Source organism: Mobula birostris, chromosome 4 (genome assembly GCF_030028105.1).
Source record: "Mobula birostris isolate sMobBir1 chromosome 4, sMobBir1.hap1, whole genome shotgun sequence".
NCBI classification, from domain to species: Eukaryota; Metazoa; Chordata; class Chondrichthyes; order Myliobatiformes; family Myliobatidae; genus Mobula; species Mobula birostris.
In genome coordinates, this window is record NC_092373.1 from 92774042 (window position 1) to 92796294 (window position 22253).

At 37.3% G+C, this 22253-nt stretch overlaps 1 protein-coding gene across 3 annotated transcripts in view; it reads left to right on the forward strand.

Moving 5' to 3' along the window:
- wdr33 (WD repeat domain 33) overlaps positions 1 to 22253 on the forward strand; it is a 154174-nt gene that overhangs the window by 3695 nt on the left and 128226 nt on the right. For all 3 annotated transcript variants that reach the window (XM_072255759.1, XM_072255760.1, XM_072255761.1), the window contains exon 2: positions 5324 to 5551. In XM_072255759.1, the coding sequence (XP_072111860.1) occupies positions 5348 to 5551 (204 nt within the window). In that variant the 5' untranslated portion in view covers positions 5324 to 5347. The remainder of the gene's footprint in view (positions 1 to 5323; positions 5552 to 22253) is intronic.

The following is a 22253-nucleotide window of genomic DNA, read 5'->3' on the forward strand; positions in this document are numbered from 1 at the left end:
GGACTAAAAGCTGGTTAAATCCTTGCAGCTAAGACCAGCATCTCAAGGACTTGATAAAGAGTTGATAGTGGAGGTAGTGGACACACTTTTTCCTCTCAGGAAATTCTATGACTTTTAGAACTGTTCCTACAGATCAGAAGGGAACAAATGTAACCCCAATATTAAAGTAAAGCAGAGAATGACATATGAATTAACTTGGTATTGGTAATAAAGATATTAGACTATATTGTTATGGTACTAAGACACTAGGAAAAATGGGGTTGGACAGTACTAGTATAGATTTATGAATGAAAATAGTGGTTTTTTAAGGTTAAAATAGATGATGGGAAACATTGTGCATTTGAAAGTTTGGAAGACCTTTGAACTGTTGCTATATGTGGTTGTTGGTGTCTGAGGTGTCTTGAAGATTGTTCAACGGATGAAAAGAGTAGAAATAAGTTATTTTTGGGTTGGTCTCGTGTGATTAGTGGGGTATGGAAGGGGTTTGTGCCGATGTTTCAGTTGCCAGAATTTATATTAATGAAGTTTGAGAGGACCATCCAAACTTGCTGATAAAACTGGGCAGGGAGCCTTGGGAATATTGACGGGCACATTTGAGGGAAGGATAGTGTATGCTGAGTAGCATCAGATGTCATGATGATGGCTGACCTTGATATGACAAGATTGTGGGGAAGTGTGCAGGCAATTGTGCACCTGGTTTATTGATTGATAAGGAAAAGTATTGAATAATGAAAAGGTACAGTGTTTAGTCAATTTGATTTTGGGAGCAAGTCACTATAGATGAGTGCACATTGAGAAGAACTGAAGAATTATCTAAATATCTGAAAGGTGATCTGAAATGTTGCCACTAGATTTGGTTGATTTTATTTTTTAACACAAACATTTACAGTTCCTCTAAATCAAATTTGATACTTCAATTTGACGGGTGGGGCAATATTTTGGTTGCTTTCAACATTGAACAATTAGGATGCTTGTCAAACGTATACAGAGACATATTTATGAATTTTGAGTTACACAAATGTGTTAACTTTGGGCTTTTATAATAAATTACAACTAAAATTGAAGGTGGCATGATAACTGCAAAATTGAAGTTATCTGTCATTATTTGTATTTTTTCTAATCCAGACACGTCACCTTCAACTACTGAGTTGCATCACTGAAAACTTTTAAACTAAGCATCTAGAGCAAGTGCATTTAGTTCCATCACCTGTGCATCATCTTCACCCTGAAGCCTTATTTTTACACCAAGTGCATGGTTAAATAACACTAAAACCAAAGCAATCTTAACCTCTTATTTTCTGTTCAAATGATTGCTAAAAAATTTGGACCACTGCTTTCATTAAAACAGTGTTTCTTAACTGGTGATAAATGTTATATACAGTATTTTGTAGTTTTTCATGCTTATGTTATCTTCACTTTGGCCATTGTAAGCTTTTACAGGTTTCCAATCGCTGGAGGAATTTTTATCTGACCTGTATGGAATTCTAAGCATAGAAATATATTATGTAGTCTGACCAGTTTATGCTGCAGACAAGTTTCCTTTCACTCAATATATGCTGCTATCGGTCTATTATGTTATCATTTATTATAGATTAATTTGAGTGTAGTTTATCCTTTTCCCCTTTAGTTTTAGGTTTGTCAGGAAGTGGAAACATTTCCATTTGAAACTTGATCAATATTTTCAGTGTATCGGCATCTGAGGCTTCTCTAGATTCCATTCCATTTAAACCTTTACACAGAAGATTTGCTCTCTCTGTGTGTGAGCTCATACTGGACACTTCTGACCAATTTCTGGTGTACACTCACATTATGCTGAAACATTAATTTCATCTATGGTTTTATTACTATTTATTACTTATGGTGCAACTGTAACGAAAACCAATTTCCCCTGGGAACAATAAAGTATGAATATGACTATGTCAGAATTTTCCGCCATTGTTAGCTGTCAGTTTATGCTGCATGTTTTTAAAAGTTTCAAACATCCCTAATTTGGATCACTTGTTGCTTCTGTCCATCCAAACACAGTGGATTCTGGTTAATTTGGACCAGTACATTTTGTCCCAATTAAGCACCTGCTCCAATTAGATGAAGTTTCATGGAAATAGTTAAAAAGATATATACAAGACAAACTACTGTTTATGACTAGCAAATTATGAATGAAATACAGATTAAATTAGAACACTACCAATATAGTACTATAAAACTGTATTAGTTCCTAATAGTTAGTGCTGGAGGAGATCACGCATGCTACACTGCTGTTTATTTTTGATTGCAAATGAACAAAATCAGTCCAGACATTGGTGCAGATAGTGAACTGCCTTCATACAATGCCTGCAGCATTTGCATCCTTCAAGACTTCATTTTCATCATAACATTCAAGATGATTGTCAATACCTTGATTCTTCGTAGTTTCTAACTTGAAATTAAAGAACCCTTTTCTATGCAAACTACTCATATAAGGAGAGTACAGAACCTTTAACTGTTGAGAGGAATATTGCCCTATGAGTGATGTGAAAAGTCAGAAGAGTCAGTTTCTTCTGTCTAATGGTGCAGTAAATCAAAAGCAAACCATGATGTTCTGACAGGCTCAAACTTGCAAGCTGTATATCAAATGGCTATTAACTGCCAATTGCTTGAGAATGCAGATGTTGGAATTGTAATTCAATTGTAAGTGGCTTGTTTATTTAACAGATTCCTTTCAATCAGAAAAGATTAAATTATACTGTTCTTTACAGACCTGTTGAGAAGACGGTCTTCAAATATATTTTTTGCCATTCATTGTCATGAGTGAAGTCTTTGTTAAGCAACGAATTAATTAAAGTGCTTTATTATACGAAGATTCATTAAGTAATTTTTTATTAAACATGGGTGAGCTGTACTCCAAATGGCCAACAATGGTCATTTGGAGTACTATCATCTAAATGCTTCAGTTCTGGTGGAGTCCTGAGACAATGCTGGTGCTCTTCATATAGCAGAACAGACTGTCCTCTTGGGCGGCCAATAATATAACAAATTTCAAATCATTTCCAAAATGATTGTAAGATTATTTTGCAAGACAGAGGAACAGATGGGTTATTTCTTTGTGGGCATATTTTCTATTAATCCGTTAGTGTTTGATTGTTTCTATATGTGAACATTGTCTGATATCTGCATACCTTGTACAGAAAGAGTTTGCAATTCCAAAAAGATTGAGTTTCCGGGAGTGTTTTCAATTTAGCATTTTTTTAAAATTGAGAGATGCAAGGCAATTTACAATGACCAATTAACCAATGATTTGTAATGTGGGAGAAAACCAGAGCATCCAAAGGAAACCTGGGCATTCATGCTTACAAACTCCTTACAGACGGTGTTGAAATTGAACTCCGAAGTTCGTCCTGAGCTACAATAGCATTGTTTTAACAGCTTTAACATGGTGTCATCCCAAGAATTTTATTTAATTTAAATATACAGCGTGGTTCCAGTCCAACAAGCCCTCACTGCCCATTATACCCATGTGACCAGTTCACCTGCTAATCCTTTCTTTGGAATGTGGGAGGAAACTAGAGCACCCAGAGAAAACCTACATGGTCATGGGGAGGACATACAAACTCCTTATAGATAGCAACGGGAATTGAACTTGGGTTGCTATCGCTGTAATAGCATGTACCAACTGCTATGCCACTGTGCTGCCCCTATGATGGATTTCATTGGTATATTTGGATCTGGTGAATTCTCCCATCAGTTTCCATATAGTGATTGCACGTAAATGTTTGTGTACTGTTGTATCCTTATTTTATTTGGGTGTTTCTGATTGATTTGTAATTTTTGCTTTTGAATATTAATTTTTTTATGATTTGAATAAATGAAACATACGGCCTATCAAGAATTTGTTTCTAATATCATGTTGAAGTATAAAACAAATAGCATGCAAAAAAATGTCGATCCCTTTTTAAGAAAGTAATGTTTTCACTAAAAATTTCTTTTCAAAGTTCAGTATGTCAATGAAGTAGGGAATTGTTCCATTCTTACCAGTCTAAATTGGCAATTTTCATTGTAGTTGAGTATAGAGGAATTTATAGCCAACAAAGCTGACTAAAAATGTGTGCCTATACCAGGTTCTTAGTATTACATTTTCTGGTGCTACATGTTCATTCTTAGATGGTTACTGGAGGAAAATTCAATGGAAGTCATCCAGTACTTCAGCTCCATGAGTGAGTATATATTGCATGACGTGACAGCTTGATTGTGAGGGTTGTTCTGAGTGACCTGAATCTATCTGTTTGATATTTGCACATTTCACTCTGGAACAAGAGGATTTGGGGTGGTGAGCTCCGCAAGTTGAAAAATTCTACTGGTGCTGTACTGGAGTCAGTTACTTTAGAACAGGGTGCAAAATACAAGTGTTCTTAGTTGAGCACTATTTTCAAGTTGGACATCTCCATGTCAAAGCTTTGAAAAGCTGGTAGGAATAATTGTAATTCAAAATAAAATTATAACAACTAATGGATTTTTGGGAAGAATATCATGTTTTTTTTATTGATAGCAAGTTAGTTTCATATTTTTGATAATAGTTGATTTCATCTGAGTTAACTTCAATTCATTACAGTTGTATCTAATACTTATTTTTTCATAATTTGAATGTGTTGAACAATTTAAAATAAAATTAACCAATAGATTTGCCAATTATTGTATTAATCCTTCTACAGCTAGAGGTAGCAAGGATACTTTGTTTTGAATCATTTGGATCTAGACATCATGCTCACCAGTTTTGCACATCTGAGATGAGAGCTAATCATTCTATACTACCAGCAGTTAGTTTTCCTAACCCCTCTACTACCCTATTCTCAGTTCCTTGCAATAGTGTGCCCATTCCCTGTTTTTATTGAGTTATTTATCTTCACTAGCAGAATTCTGACAAATACTTGTAAAACCCATTCTCTTCAAATTCTGACTGTTATAAATGAACAATGACAGAATGGTATTTTTAAACCTGGTGTTATACATTTGTAAAGCTCCCCTGGCATAGTGTTAAAGGCAATTGGTATTGTAGATTCTTTGTCAATGCTCTTGAAATAAAGTAAAATGAATTACAAATGTGTGATAAATGTCATCATCTTCAGTAATTATTTCTACTGGAGACAGGATGTATCCATTGATAGAGTTGATTTCATTTGTGGAGTTAAGATATCTTGCTCACTTAACTGACAGCAGTTATAAACTATTACTAAAAGTTACTAATTGTTTTTAGAATATGCGGAAATGTTTATAGTAGAAAGTGCAGAGAAATTAAAGGAGTTGTATAAAATTTCAGCTGACAATTCATATGAATTTTTTTCCTTTGCAGATTTGTTAGAAGAATTTTATCACCATGGCTTTGGAAATAACCTCACCTCCTCGATTTTTTCACATGCCAAGGTTTCAGCACCAGGGACCAAGGCACACATTTTACAAGCGACCAGATTTTGCCCAGCAGCAAGCAATGCAGCAACTGACCTTTGATGGCAAACGTATGAGAAAGGCTGTGAACAGGAAGACGATCGATTATAATCCATCAGTTATTAAATTTTTAGAGGTGAGATCAGAATAACAGTGAAACTGCTGCACTACTAAAAATGAGCTTGAGGTGGAATGCACTGCACTTAATGCAAAGTGCAAGGATTTGGTACCATTCTGTATTTATTTCTGATATAGTTGTGAATGTGTAATATGACCCCTGCGCTGACTTTTTCTTTCTAGGGTAAGCAATTCTTTCCTGTCAATGTTTCAGTGACAGTAAATATTCTAATCATCAGTGCAGTGTAAATAAATTATGCACGTACTACGTCTAAAATTATTCCTAACATTTATTGCTTATTTGTTAATTCCTGCTGAGCAGTTAAAGTGTCCCTACAGTCTTGCAGATTGGTAGTTTTAAGATTCTGGCCCATTGACAATCAAGATAGGGCACTAGATTCTGTGTGACTGGAAAGAGAACTTCAGAGGAGATGGGATTTCTAAGTGTCTGCTGTTTTTGGCGGTGTCCCTGATGGCAACTTTGGGCGGGAGTCTTAAATTGAATGCATCTTGGAGATGGATTTGCACTATTCTTGATCACTTTCAGTGGAAGGAGTAGCAATCAAGTAGGCTGCCTTTTCTTGCATGGTGTTGATTTTGTTCTGTGCTAGTAGAGAATTTCATCACAGTTCTAGCTATCATGTAATACCGCCTCTGATCTTTAGATCTAACCACGGTATTTGTGACTGGTTTTATTAAGTTTAGAATCAGTGTGGACTCACTAAATGTTTATGGTTTTGGGTAGCTTTTTTCAATAGAAATATTACATTTCATGGGGAGGCTGTTAGACCTGTAAGAATGATAGTTATTCCTTTGTTATCGTTTGGTACTTTTTTGTATGTGGATGATACTTGTTCTATATCACTGTGTTGAACATTGGGTCTTGCTGCACGAGTGTATAGATTGCTTTCTTATTTGAGCAGTGCACAGCAGTTTGTGAATATCACTTCGCACTTTGTGATGGAATGAAGGTGCTTTTTGAAGCAGCAGAAGATCAGGGGACCCTTCGTTGACAACAATAGGCTGGTTCTGTGCTGAATGAGATCCACTGCCACAGCTATCTTATGCCTGTAATGAGCATTCAAAGTAACTTTTACCACTATCTCCTACATGCAAAAGATTTACTCGAGCTTGTTAACAATGCACTCCGTCAAATGCTGCAAAAGTAGTCATTCTCTCCATGCCTTTGGAGTTCATCTGTCAATGTGTACTCTGGCCGAAGTGGAACTCAAGCTGAGCATTTCCTGCAAAATACAGAGTCTGGGATACCTTCTGTCACTCATTTAAATTTTGTCTTACTTTTTGTGACCGTAATATTGTGTCAACTTTGTCATTTGAATAATGCATAATAAATTGGTGTTGAATAACTATAAGTTTGGCAGGGAATCTTGTCAGTTTGGAAGAAATATGTAATGTGTGTTAAGGTCTTTTTTTTCAAAGGAATCGTTATTTATGGGCTTGAGGTGATACATTTTTGCAATTTCAGAATGTGATTTTCCTTGTCTAATGCCTTTGCAGCAAACCAGAGTGATGGAATTCAAACATGAAATCATCTCATCTATACCATCTAGCGATTGCATTGTGCGACTCTAGATCTTGTGCACTAATTTCCTGGCCCTGAATTTCCATATGATTGACACTTGGGACGATGGAAGTTTCTAATTACTACACGAGGAACCTTTTTTTAAGCATCATCCTGCCAAATTTTGTACCTAAAATGACAACTCAAGCAATCTGTTGAAATAATTTGAAAAAAAGTTTCCATTTGTAATTTTATTGCTTTAACATTCCTTTCCTCAAGTTCTGTGCACTTGTTGGGTGTATTGAAAATAAGTACCAATGAGTACCATTTACTCCGGAGCTTGGCATAAGGGCAAGTTTTTCATCGATAAATATGGATTAAAACAGCTTTCACATGGGGAGGTGGGGAATAAATGACATTATGTTCTATCTCTTAACCTTGGATGATTGAGAGGTGGTGTGATGACAGCTCAACTTGAAAATTGCTAACCTGCCAATCTAGTAGCAGATGAATTTTATTTACTAGGTTTAAGACAAAAAATGTACAAACTAATAAAAATGAGAGTCACATTCAAATTTATTTGGTTCTGTAAGCATAATCTTTTAAGTTTCAGGTAAAAACTTTTCATCCTCAGTCAGTTTAACTAATTTACTTTTTCTTTTGAAGTCTTTCTGTTGATAGCCTAGCTCCTGCAGTTTTGCATCACTTCATGGCCTCTCTGGCCTAGCCAGCTAACTCTTTGTGGTGTTGACAATTGTTACAATTTTATTTTAAAATATTTCACCCTGCGATTGAGAAAATATTTGAATTTCATCCAGGCTTTAAATGTGCATTACGTTGAATTGTTACATGGTATGCAATTCCAACCTTGACCAAATATTAATCTGAGATTCCATCTAGGTTTTTAGTTGGATGTTCCAGTGCCAGTGTTAAAGGATGTCTAGAATTTCTTGGCCATTGTTTCTCGCTTATTCAAAGCCTTGAGGAAATAGACAAGTTTGTTCATTATTAATCTTGAGGATGTTGGTGATTTAGAATTGTGATCACCATTGCTCACAAGATTTAGTGGTTTAAGGAAAAATTGTGAAGTAGGTTTGGGCGCCCTCTCTGTAAATACACTTAAGTATACCCTCAGAAAAGATTATGGAAATTTAATGTGGCCTCAGCCTAGAAAAGTAGAACTAATATATTTCCATACAACATGCCTTTACTTCCAAGCATAAATCAAGTTTGTAGTATTTATCACTGAGAAAGGGAGATAGGTTAATTCCACAACCTGCCTTAACTTTATCAGTAGACCAAGGACCATTTTCTGTTTCCGTTTGCTTTAATTGTCTCAAAATCTAAGGTCAACAGCTATTTGAGTGTTGCCTGCACATACTTATTTCTTCCACTTGATGGGCCTCCAATGTCATTACCTAGCTTTTCATTATTTCTCAAGTATGGTTGAGGTATTTGATATTCTCTTCAGTGCTTTAATTGCTGTAATAAGTGTTCAGTTTTTTTTGTCCACATTCTTGAGGTATCTGGCTATAAGTTCTTACTTTGCATTATCCCTGACTTGCAGTGAATAATGTTACAAACATCCTGAAAATTTAAAATTCAGTATATACATACACATGGCAAAAGTTCAAGAGAAGAGACAGAGTATCTACTGCCCTCATTACGGTTGCATTCCTGGAATCACATATTGAAGTTAACATGGAATGGAGCTAAGCACTCATAACCATAAACTAGGATTTTGATAGAAAAGTGTATTTTATATGGAATGTCTAGCTGCAGTTTTTGGAATAGAGCATGTAATGTTTGCCATTTTGTAGTAAGTAATATCTGCATGTAAACTCACAACATCTCATGAAGAACACAAGATCCACCTTTTTGAATTAAGTAGGCTGTGTGAAAGAACTGGATGGTACTTACAGACAATTATTGCAGATAGCTGTTGCTTGCTTCATCACCTGAATTGCTAAACTGAAGTTTAAAATACAGATCAGTGAAATTTGAACTGCAGCTTTTAGACTGTATGTGTCATCTGTCTTGGGGCTCTTCATGTTCTCTATTTTCTGCATTAGAATACTAAAGTTGATTATACTTTAGAATATGGTAATTAGACTGTATCTTCCACTGTAGATGACTAATTCTATGACTATTTTGAAATTATTGTAATATGAAGACTTAATTTGTGTTAGTTAATATAATACCCTGTGATATAAGCAAAAAAAAGTCCAGCGTACTTCCAGTGAATGCACTGATACTTCATAATTTGGATTTGAATTTAGCTATGTAAGCAATGATGACTCTTAACAAAAACTGAGATTATTATACAGAAGGTAGTTATGACATGGGAAGTAATTAATGTATTTCCATGAATTGTCCTCTGTGTATGGAGTTCAATATTAGGACAAAACAAATGTAATGGGGGTACTCATTTTGACAATTGATAATCGTACATTTCAGAGGCCCTTGGGCCACACTGTCCATGCCAACCATCTGGTACCTATCTGTACTGATCCCTTTACCAGCACTTGGCTCATGTCCTTGGTGATTCAATTGCTTATCCAGATACTATTTGAATGTGAGAGAAAAGATTCCAGCACCCTTTTGGTGCATTACAAACTCTAATCATCCTCTGGGTAAAATTTTTTAACATCCCTTCTGAGCCTCTTTCTTACTCTACCTTACATTTGTATCCTTTGGTTATTGATACCCCTGCTATGGGAATAGTTTACTGCTGTCTACCCTATCTGTGCTCTTATTTTTGTTAATCTCTATCAAGTTCCCCTTCATCAATCACTGCTGCAAGGAAAACAAACGTAGCTGAATCTGGTATCTTCATAACTGAAACACTCCAAGTTTTAACGAATCCTGCAGAGTAATCATATCCTCTTTCTAATGTGACTGAAATTGTCCACAATTTTCTAGATGTTGCCTCAGCCAATGTTTTATAAAAGTTGCACCATACATTACCCCCACTCTTATATTCTGTGCTCCAGTTAATAAATGTAAGTGTCCCATACACCTCTTAATCTGTATATGGTTCTGCCTTCAACTATACTGAGGTCCCTTTATTCCTCAATACTCTGGACTTTATAAAGCATGTATATTCCACCCTTATTTGTTTAATGAAATGCACTACTTCATTGTCTGAATTAAGTTCCATCTGCGTTGCTCTCCCCGACTTAACAACTGATCATCTCTTTCTGCACCTCCTCACCATACACAACAGCATTTTGTGAAATCTGGGGGGGGGGGGGGGGAGGGCTAATGGTACCTCCTATATTAACATCTGTTATTATTGATAACAGGACAGATTGTTGTGGTCACTTTCTATTAACGACCCTCCATTATTGCCCATTGTTTCCTGTGATCTAGCTATTTTGCTTTGTCTCACAGTTTTTAACTTTTTAGAATCTTTGGCTATATCTGCAGTTAAATTTATACATGATGCTTGCTGAAGTGGTGTGCAGGGCATATGTATGGCCCTTTTAGCTTCTAGCTATTATGAGCGTGGCTCCAGAGTCATTGCGGAGCGTTAATGGTGTTGCAGTTTCTGTTCTTTTCCCCTCGTCTCAGTACTTGCAAGGACTGTTTTGTTTCTGTTAAATAGCTAATCCACTTGAGATTGTGGATTGAAGATTTCAATACATCCAATTTTGCCCTTTCAGAATAGCACTGACCATCTTCTTGTCATTTCACTTACTAAGTTTCATGACCTTATTTTAGCATTCTAAAGTAATTTTGTATGTGATATTTTCTAGCTATTGCCTGCAACTCAAGTTATACTCATTCACTTTCTGGAATTGGTTATGTAATTTCCAAATTGTCTTTTTTTTAAAGGAAAATAATTAATGTAATATGGATGCTTTTAAATAAAACACTTGACTAACAATGAAGATGCATATGAAGAAGGTTAAAAAATAACTGTACAATGAGAACTTAAATATCTGACTGATACAATTGAAATATGTAACCAGAACCATTGTAATTGCTACCTATGTTGCTTGCATTTTGGTTCACATGTGGGTGAAAGAATCCATGCTGCAGAAAACAGTGTCAAAGAGCCATCATAAGAGAAGTGCTAGGAATTCAGTCTTATGAGGCTATTGAATTTGAGTAGATGACATAATAGTATTTAGTGTTTGGGGAAGGGGAAGGCCCCAAAAGACTTCAAAAAGCAGGGGTGCAGCTGACCTCGAGCAGTGGTAGTGAGCAATGAATGCTGGCATTGCCAGTGATGGTATCAACCTCAATGAATAAAATGTAGTTTGTCTGGGAGAAAAATAATGTAAATTAGGTGGTGTTGGGAGAAGTAAGAAGTTCAAATTCAAATTTTTGTTTTTATAGACCAGATAAAGAATTGTTTCAATTATATGATCATCTCCCCCCCCTCCCCCCCCCCCAGTAGTTTCCTTTTCTAAATGTTACCTGTACAACAGGGAGATTATTTATAAAGTTCCATTATATTTTAACTTAACATTTCTTTGAAGTACATCCAATGACTATTAGGTACACTTGTACACCTTGTTAATGTAAATATCCGTTCAGCCAATCACGTGGCAGCAACTCAGTGCATAAACACATGCAGATATTGTCAAGAGGTTCAGTTGCTATTGAGACCAAACATCAGAATGTGGAAGAGATGTGGTCTATGTGACTTTGACTGTGGAATAATTGGTGCCAAACGGAGTGGTTTGAGTTTCTCAGAAACTCTTGATCTGAGATTTTCCTGCCCAACATTTTCTAGAGTTTATAGAGAATGCTGTGATAGTGAAAATGCCATGTTAATGAGTGAGGTCAGTGAAGAAAGTCTGTTTAAAGCGGACTGGAAGGCAACAGTAGCTCAGACCATGCGTTGCAAGAAGAACATACATGTCAAACCTTGAAGTAGATGGGCTACAGCAGCAGAAGACCATGAACATACAGTCATTGGCCTCTTTATTAGGTGCAGGAGGTTTCTAATCAAGTGGCCACTGAGTATTTTTCCAAAAGTTAATTGAGTTCATTGTTAAATTTTGTAAGATCTGTGATATTCCTTTAATAATAATTCATCTCTACTCCATTAAGTCATTCCTGCAAGTTCCATTAAGACACTCCTTTAATGAACAAATTAATCTTTTCAGTACAAATTTATGTACTAGATGTTATAACTTGAAATGAAACTTAATTCAGCTTTCATGTTGTATATTTTTAAGTGTTTATCTGTGGCAGGTTGACATTCTGAGATGCAAACATAGAGTTTTATTTCTTTTAATGTATGACGTTCAAAGATCTCTTGGTTCACTTATATTTTCTCTTTGATAACTGCCACATCCTGGTTAAGCACACTGCAAAAAAAAAAAGTGCTGAGTTTGTGCGAAAATAAATTGATTTGGTATGTAACTAATGCTCTCTGTAGATAATGAGTGCCATTAATTTTTTTTTCAGAAGAAAATTCTCCATGGAATTCTGCAAGACTGAACCATTTTGTCCCATGGGATGTATATTGTAGATACATGGAAAGTTAATTTTCAGTGAAATGAAATGGAGGGAAGAAGTAGAAAATCATAATTTCTCTGATCAGGATGTGTGAAGATCTGACATTTGAAGACTGAGGAGGGAGTTTTCCCAGTGTCCAGGTTAATGATATCTCCTTCAGTACCAATGTCAGAGCACTTCAACACACTCTCTTACTGTTTCTGGAAACACATATATCATGTCACTGCTTGTGTGTTCTCAAATCTGTCCCCAGATATGTTGTGACTTCTCATCTTATCTAAATTGTTTTTGTCTGCAGTCAAAAAATTTAACAGAAACTTCACTTCTGCAGGCTTCAACTTATAGGCAATAAAAGAAATCACATCTGGTTCTTCCTCTTTGCCTTTTTTTCTGACTCCATAACTGCTTTCATTCTCATAATTTTTTTTCAACCTAAATTAAATTTAGGTCCTCTTTTATTGTCGTTTAGTAATGCATGCATTAAGAAATGATACAATGTTCCTCTGGTGTGATATCACAGAAACACAAGACAGACCAAGACTGAAAAACTGACAAAAACCACATAATTATAACACATAGTTACAGCAGTGCAAGCAATACCGTAACTTGATGAAGAACAGGCTATGGGCACGGTAAAAAAAAAGAGCTCAAAGTCTCTGGAAAGTCCCATGATCTCACGCAGACGGGAGAAGGAAGAAAACTCTCCCTGCCATGAGCTTCCAGCGCCGCAAACTTGCCGATGCAGCATCCTGGAAGCACCTGACCACAGTCCGACTCTGAGTCGTCGGAAAACTTGGAGCCTCCAACACTGAGCACCATCTGTCCCGAACTCTATGACCCCAGCCCTGGCTGCCAGCAACAAGCAAAGCCGAGGATTTGGAGTCTACCCTCCGGAGGTTCTCGGTCGCACAGTAGCAGCGGCAGCGAACCAGGCATTTCAGAAATTTCCCCAGATGTTCCTCCGTGCTTCTCACGTCTATCTCCACCAAATCAGAATTGTGCACGGCCCCCTATTTAACAAATATGATATAATTTCACCAGAGGGGCTGTGTGTTGCTATCTTCTCCTCCTGCCATTTTTATTTCTGATGTTCTCTAGAGAGATCGATCGGTCCTCAGCATAGGACATCTTATATCTCCACCTCATTGAATTTTGAACTTGCCTCAGTGTCAGCTGCACATCTGTTGCCTTTGCATTCATGATGACTTCTGCCACTATTTCAATCTCTTACTCCTAAACTACAAAGAATAGGAATCTGAAATAAAGGTGAAGGAAATTCTCAACAGCTCAATTAGCATTGGTTGACAGAAATGATTATTGTTTCAGTTCAGTGAGCTTTCATCAGAACGGTTGTGATTTATTTCATTTTCTCTACTCTGTTAAATTCATTCATCCTAATGTGCAGCACTCAACCTCACAGAGTGAGTTTTAACATTATCATTAAGTTTGTGGAGAAAATAATCCATTGCTGTTTGGCAAATCTGTCTTTTTCTGTGATGGGCGCAGTAATGTGAATTAACTTACCCGGAGAACTGCTTTCAACAACATTCAAACTCCTCGCAACCCTGAACATTCAGCTTTGAATCATCAACTCCCCCCACCCCCACCAACCCATAAACAAACAGGACTGCCTCTGGGAGGTGTATGTCTTTAAGGTTCATATCTCATGATAAATACTACCATTTCAACTTTTTTTTCGCTTCTCTTGTCTTCAAAGTTATATCTGCAGTTCAGCATCTTCCACCTAGTTTTCTTGCTGGCTCTATTCTTAAGAATATCTAGTTCCAGTAAAGTCTCCATTTTTAGCAGGATGCAAAGGGAGTTTTTCTCCTTTAAATGAATGTCGATTTGGTCACTGCACCATATTTCTGTCTGTTGCACTTAATTTTTCTTTGAATCCGATCACTTTATCAAATGAAATTATTATTAATGCATGCATCTAATGTCATACTTTTCATGAGGTACATCAGAGCTCCATTCTGTTCATGTATTATCTCTCATACCTTTCCAGTACTGCTGACTTTATGCACTGGTGCAGGGGTACATTAGAAATAGGAGCAGGATGGTTCATCCATCTTCTCTGTTCACCAAGATCATGCTGATATTCTGCTTTAGCCCTGTTTTCCTGTGACATTGCAATATCCCATTATCACTTTGGTCAACAGTATGCAGAAACATGTCTTTTTATTGGGTCGCCATTTTCCTTATCTTCCCTTCCACTGCCTCCACGTACAGAGAGTCATTCTCTGGTACTTCCAAAACATATGCCACTAAATACATCTTCCGAAACATTCTTCCCTTCATTCTAAAGAAACAGTTTCTCCTTTGGTACCTTGCTTTGCCTTCCTGTTGTTCCTAACACTTGCTTCCCCTGGTGCTCGGCAATCATTGTGGAAAGTACACTGGTTAGTCTTCATGGCAGTCCAGGTCCATGAGCTTCATTTTAGGGAAATTGATGATTTATTTGTAAAATGCTATTTAGCCTGGAGCTGTAGTTCAAACCTTGATTTTACTGGCCATGTTCTCAACTTTTTGTGTTACTTTCAATAATGCTCAGCAAAACATAGGACATCTCAGTTTTTAAAAATTAGGAGCTTTTTGGTCTTCTGGATATGGTGTAGACGTCATTAACTTCAAGTCAGAAACGTTGTTCACCTTGCAGCAGGTGCCCAGTACTCTTATGGTCATTTATGTAGTTTTTGAGAGATTTTATTTTCCCCATTATCTCATTATTGTAATTTTTCTCTTCCATTTTCAACTTTTTTACTGTATAATCATTCTTACTTTCATGCCTAATACAGACTTTTGTTCTTTGCTCCCCTCATCCTCCTCTGAACCCACTTTCCTAGACTTTATTTGTTATCTTAATGATTGTGATAGCTATCCCTCCTTTTACTTTTCGAACTATCTGCAACCTTTGTCAGTATTTACCCTGTTGTCATCGTTCAGTTTATCTCATTGACACAATTGATGGTACTGGAGTTATATTTGTGTGCAAACTCATCCATATGCTCATAGAATTCTGCAATGGTCAATTTTCTTCTCAACTGTTGGCTTTGGTGCTATCTCCTGTTCCTTACCCCAGTACCGTATTCTGGCAACATTGACTGAAAATAATCCATTTTTATGTGTATACTGATGATACCAGCTGTACCTGCACCAATTTTAGTGACTTCACTGTCAGACTTGCTGTCCAATATCTAGACCTGAATAAGAATATTCTTCTTCCAACCAACATGAGCAAGATATGGTTAAAATTCCAGTTGCACTGAGTGTGCAAAAATTGTGAGTACAGCAGGTAACAAAGTCCATGGTAGAAAGGAAGATTTGTCAAAGGAGGGGATTTTTGAAGAATGAAAGGTAATCTTATTGAATCCGACAAAATTATTGTAGGCTTCATGGAGATCAAAGGATTCAAAGTATGTATACAGTTTACAATCCTGAGATTTGCCTTCCCACAGACAGCCATGAAACAAAGAGCGATCATGGAACAAATAAAAGAAAAATATTGAATTCTTCCCCCCCCCCACCATGCGCAAAAAAAACACATTGCACAGATGGCAACCAAAAAAAAAAACAAAAACACAGAATATTAAGCACAAAATCGGAAGGCATATTTCAGTTCAGCTCAGTGTTCATTATTTGTAGGCCTCCCATTTCATAAATCGCCCAAAAATAACAACCAAAAAATAGAACACATAACATCAATTAGAGTCCAATTTATAAACTGCTGTCGATTAAACCTTACTCTGGCACCATTTCCAACAACATTGAGGGAGAGAGAGAGAGATCAATTGAATGCAAGAACCTTGCCCCGGTAGCAGCAAGAGAGACCGTCTTCCTCCAGCAGCAGCAAGTGAGAGGCTGGTAGATGGTGCTGAACACCTACATTAGCATCTGCTTCGATGATTTCAGTCTTCCTCAGCACTTTAATCAGTGAAATCAATGAGAGATGGAGTCCATCGTGGACTCGTGTCCTGTCTCCAGACTTCTTGGCATCCATGCTGCACGCTTTGCTCGCAGCGTCTTGGAGATAGCAAAGTGTCAAGAACACAGCCAGAATGTAGATAACAGTCTCCCAACCTTAGCAGAACCACATCTGAAATAAAAAGATGTGAACGGAGTTGCCTCGTCACCCATCTTGAGGATGTTGCCCTTGGTAGCCTTATTCACTGGCTCCATCCGGTAAATGAAGAGTTGATACTTTTTCTGGCTGTATTAGGATCCATAGTCTCAAAATAAGAATTTGGGCTTTCGGAGCAGAGGAAGTAATACTTCTTTTACCTATTTGGTTATAATCTTTGAAGTTCTCTACCCTGGGGGTCTACAGAGGTTCAGTGATTTTTTTCAAGTCACAATTGAATAAATAGTTTGTCCAGAGTGCATTTGCAAAATTTAATGGGAGATTATGGGGTTAAATGCAGGAAATTAGAAAAGAAGGAGATGATCAGTCAAGATCTTAATGAATGATATAGCAGGTGCAAAAAACTAAAAGGTATCTTTCTGCTACTCAATAATATAAAATTAAATCACATCTTTAAGCTCACTTTGAAAACCTCAACCAGCAAATTCTGTGAATCTGGGAGCTTTGGAAAGGATTTGAAATATTTGACAAAATAACCAGAAGAATGTATTTGTAACTTTGAAAAGAGCATTAGGTATGTTCTTGAAAAGTTCATTTTGTGTACAGCAGAGTAACAAAATTGGGCAATGGACAAATGGTTGGGGATTAACTGATTATTGCTGAAGAGCTGACACATGCAAGTTGTGCCTTTTTAAATTACCACCTCCTGTCAATGCTCACTGGTTAGAGCTTGAGGTATGTGGAATGGGAAGGAGATATCATTTGGAAATGTAGTTTCACATAATAGTAGTGTTTAACTTCCATGGTATGTGTTTTATTTTAAAGGAACCTCCAGCCAAGAGGTCACTCTGGTTTGAGGCAATTCTGCAGCATGTGTCCATAGCTCAGAAATCGATAAATTTCAGATGACAACTGTTTATATAAAAGAAGTTTGTCTTTTAACCCCCATATTATCTTGTTTTTTCCTTTACCTACATTTAACAAACCAGCATATTCAAGTTTTTCTAGTAGCATACAGGCAATCGCTTTAAAAATATATTTTTCTTGCTTTCATTTTGCACAAGTTCTTATTTCACTGTAAACTCAATGTGACCACCTTCAGTTGTGCATTTTGCTGCAAACCAAGCAAATATTTAACTTTTGGCACTCTATTCTCGTGATATTGCATTTTAATGGGCCTAGATTTCAAACAAATGCCACTTTTGCATAGTTGTAGGACCAATTTAAGCATTTGTATATTTTGCTAAATTACTCTCATCCATGTCTTCCACTTAATATTTGTTTACTTGATGCTGTCTTTGAATCCTTTGGGTTATGCTCATGATGGCAATATTATTAGTCCTTGATGCTGTTGTTCACTTCAGGGTTTTTATTTCTTACTGGAATGTAGTCTTAGGGAAATTTGAAATCATAGTTTAAGTGCTTTTGTTTAATGACTGGAAAACCCGCTAGTTTGCAAATATGGCCTCATATGTACATAATTTGGTCAACTGAACCTATATTGAATGGGGAGGGGGGTAGATAGACTGCCAGAATGAAAAAGTTAGAGGTGTCGTGATGGTTCTTTTGTACTGCTGGAAAGATAATCAGAGACTGGGGGAGAGATGAGAGAGTCGATTTTAGGTGAATTAATGATTTTGAGATGATTATCCCTGGTTGTTAGTATTAACCCTCCAGTTTAAGATGGCGCTGGTGAAACAAAGCGATGTCCTACTGGCAGGAAACAACTCTACTAACTACTTAAATCATATTACTTTTTCTAGAGAACAATCACTGCAAGCAATAGCCTGTAAGTTCCCTTTCGGAGTTGAGCTTTTGACCTGCCTGTGCAACCTGGTGTTTTTGCGGAGTGAGCTGATGTCTTGAAGGCGCAGGATGGTTGCGGCACGGCGTGGATGGGCTGAATTGAGACAACGGGGCTTGGGCCTGAGAACAAGGAACGTGGCCACTGCTAGAGTGGACTTGGAGCTGATTCGAAGCAGTGGAGCCAAGGCGACAGGGCCCAGGCCAGATTGGAAAGGTCACATACGGACCAAGTCGAGTGGCTGGGCCTGAGAGTGAAGATTAACCCGATAATTGGCTGATTTAAGTGCCAGGCCAGATTGAAAAGGTCGGGCTATTGGTGCCTGAGGAGGCGAGGGACAGGCTGGTGTTCAGCTCGCTGCTCAGTGAGGTTTACTTCTCTGTGTTGTACTGAGGCTGTGGCTTGCAACTAAAGAGCTCCTGGACTGGCTGCAGCGATGACTGTCTTTGTGGTTGTGAACTCACTTTCATGAGCTTCAGTTCAGAATGTTATTTGCCTACTTATTGTTTACACAATTTGCTGGGTTTTTTTGCACATTGGATATTTGAGGGTCTTTTGTAATGAGCTCTATTTTTTTTGTGACTGCCAATATCAGGATTGTATATAGTTTACCTCGATAATAAATGTACTTTGAACTTGACATCACCTGATTTTTGGGTAATTTTTGTGGTCTCCTGAAGGTCCACATTCATTTTCTAACCCTATTTGAACTTGTTACCTGACTTGTCATCTGAGGTCATTTGCCTTCTCCCCTTAAAATCTATCCTAAATAATTTCTAATATTCACATTGCACAGTATTTGCTGTTGACTATCCTATCCTTTTCATAGTGGTACTGGAGCTGGTCTAAGATTGCTCAATTAGGATTAACCTTAAATCTGCAACTAATCAATAGGTTGCTGAACATTGCAACATTGAATACTGGTGCATTATCACCTCATAGTTTGAGTATGTCTGCAGTGCTGGATTTGCTATCCAAATTTTCAGGTCTCTTATTATTGAAAAAGTTTGGTATATATTCAGCATGGATCTGAATACTTTTACAATTGTCAGTTTTGACTTCAGTTGGACATGAATGATTTAAGTGGCAAATAGTTGCTGCAAATGACCTCAGAATAAACACTCATCTTGTTGTTGCACATAAACATCAAGTGCTCTAAGGTGGCATTTTGAGCAGAAGGCGGAATTTTTAGTTGACTGGTTAGCCCCTGTTTTTGAAAAAGCTCTCAAAAGAAATGATATGTTGTAATCGGTTTCCTCCTGGGAAGAGTAGAAAAACAACCACTTTTAGTTAATGTAAGGAAAATTTCAGTTTTTTATTTTACCTTCCAATCCGAATTTTTCCCTACAAAAAAAGATTTCAGTACCAGGAGACCAAACAATTTCACTTAACATCATGTTTCCAGCACTAGCAGAATAAAGCTTGAATTTAAGAGCATTTACCTGACTCATCATAAGTTATCATTGAGCACAAGATAAATGCATAACAAAGTTCACTTTATTTTCTCCAACTTAGAAACAGTTGTAAAAAGTGTTCTGCAACATTGTGTGAAATGCGATGAGAGTGAAATGTTATATGTAATCTTCTTAACACAAGTGAAAACCTGCTTCAAAATGGAAGTGAGGAAGGAAATGAAAGCATGAGACAATGGCAAGAATTATAGAAAGGAATCCAAAAGAATCCGATGTAAAAGTAAACAGGAAATGGATTGTGAGAGTATAAAATGGACCGATCAGAAGTTTACTCATGAAGATTGAAGTTATCGTTGAGGTACTGAATGAGTACTTTGCATCAGTCTTCAGGGATGAAGTTGCCATGGAGTCTAAGCAAATGAAGAACCAGTTAGGACACTGAGTTAAAAGTCTAGGAGGGAATGGAAAAAATGTATGAACTTCCAATTTGATTTGATAAGGTTTCTTAGTGTACACTTGTAATCTGTTGCAAAACAGATATTTCTTAATAAAGTTCAGGACACTGGACATTTTTCCCCTTGTTCAGTCTGTCATTGTTATATGCCACTTTAATCTCATCAGTTTGGAGATTGTACCATATTATGCTTAACAATGGTCATTAAACTTGTAATAGCAAGGTCGCTGTGAAATGAAGTGAAACGAAGAAAGGAAATCAACGGCTTGCATCACGTACAACAGAATGTGATGAGACAAACTAGCATCCCAACTGGCAGCAGATGGAACACCCATTTCTAATACTGATAATATACACATTGCTGGCCAGGGTGCAGTTCTGAGTCTCACATCTAGCCTTCTGCCATGACTGACTTACAACCAGCCCTTCTCCATCCTGGTGAGATTCACAGACAGTGCTAGCATGAGGGCAAGGTTATGTCCCTGCTGTCCATCATGGGGACTACATTCTGAATGCTAAATGAGAAAGTGGCATGTTACATCCATTTCTGGATGGCACACATTAGGAAAGATGCAGAAGTTTTAGAGAGAGTGTAAGAGACTGAACAGAATGACCTCAGGTTCAGAGACTGGCTGAGCTGTGATATTTTCCTTGGAAGAATGGGGGCTTTGAGGTGGAGAGGTATTTAATATAAAAGTTGGAAAAGTTATAAAGGAATTGATCGCATTAGAAAAGGGATCAAAACAAGGTACATAGAACGAAATATTTGCTAAAAGAACCAGAGTAGGTGCTTAGCATCCAGAATGCACTGCAGGCTGATTGAAGGAGGTAAACTAAAATTGAACTGCTCGAGCGTCGCATAACTATCTGAAATGAGAATTTGCAAGACTCTGGAGAGAAGATGAGGAAAGGGGCTGACTAGATTGCTCGTTTGGAGCCGGTACATATCTGTGCTACAACAATTCGGAACTGTTGTGGTTCTGCACAAAATTTACTGGGACTTAAAGTGGGTGATTTAAATTATTATAACCTCTGAAATGGTTGGCCAAGTTACTCAAACACAAGAAAGGCAGACATTCCAATGCACATCAGCAGAGATGTGGTATTTATCTTCCCTTTATCAATGATTAGAGGTGGAGATGATTGACAGTTGCATGTATTTCACTTATGTTTGAGTGTCCTTGGGTGGCTGGAGTGCTTCAAGCGCTGGGCAACTTCAGATATGGACACATAATAAAAGCCAGCTAATGACAGTCTCCAACAAGAGATTCTCAGCCTATCCCTTTAATGTTCCAGCAATTCTCCATTGCCAAGTCCCACCATCCATGTCATAGTAATCAGTATTCATCAACAAGCTACAAATCTGGACTCTCCAAAGCTTTTAATCCACATGGACCTAATCAGGATGGTGATTTACAGTTGTCTTTCTTGAGATAAATGCAGTTCTTAAAACAATTGAAGCTTGACATTGTCAAGCTGCCTGATCAACTTTGGATACACTAGCCTAAGCATTTGCCCAATAACTTGTACAATATTGGGTGATTATTATAATACAGTAGTGCATGTTTTGAATAGAAGGGGATTGGAACGCCACCACCTATCCTGATGGTCTCTGATGTACAGTTGCAAGAACAAGTTTGTGAACCCTTTGCAATTACCTGGTTTTCTGCATTGATTACTCATAAAATGTGGTCTGATCTTCGTTGAGGTAACAATAATAGACATACACAATATGCCTAAACTAATAACACATAAGACTATAAGAAAAAATACCACTAAGAAAAACACTGAACAAGAACGGTGTTCATGGAAGGACACCAAGGAGGAAACTACTGCTATCTTAAGAAAAAACATTGCTGCACGTCTTAACTTTGCAAAAGACCACCTGGATGTTTCACAACAATTCTGGGACAATATTCTTTCGACAGGTGAGACAAAAGTTGAACTTTTTGGCAGAGATGCACCCTGCT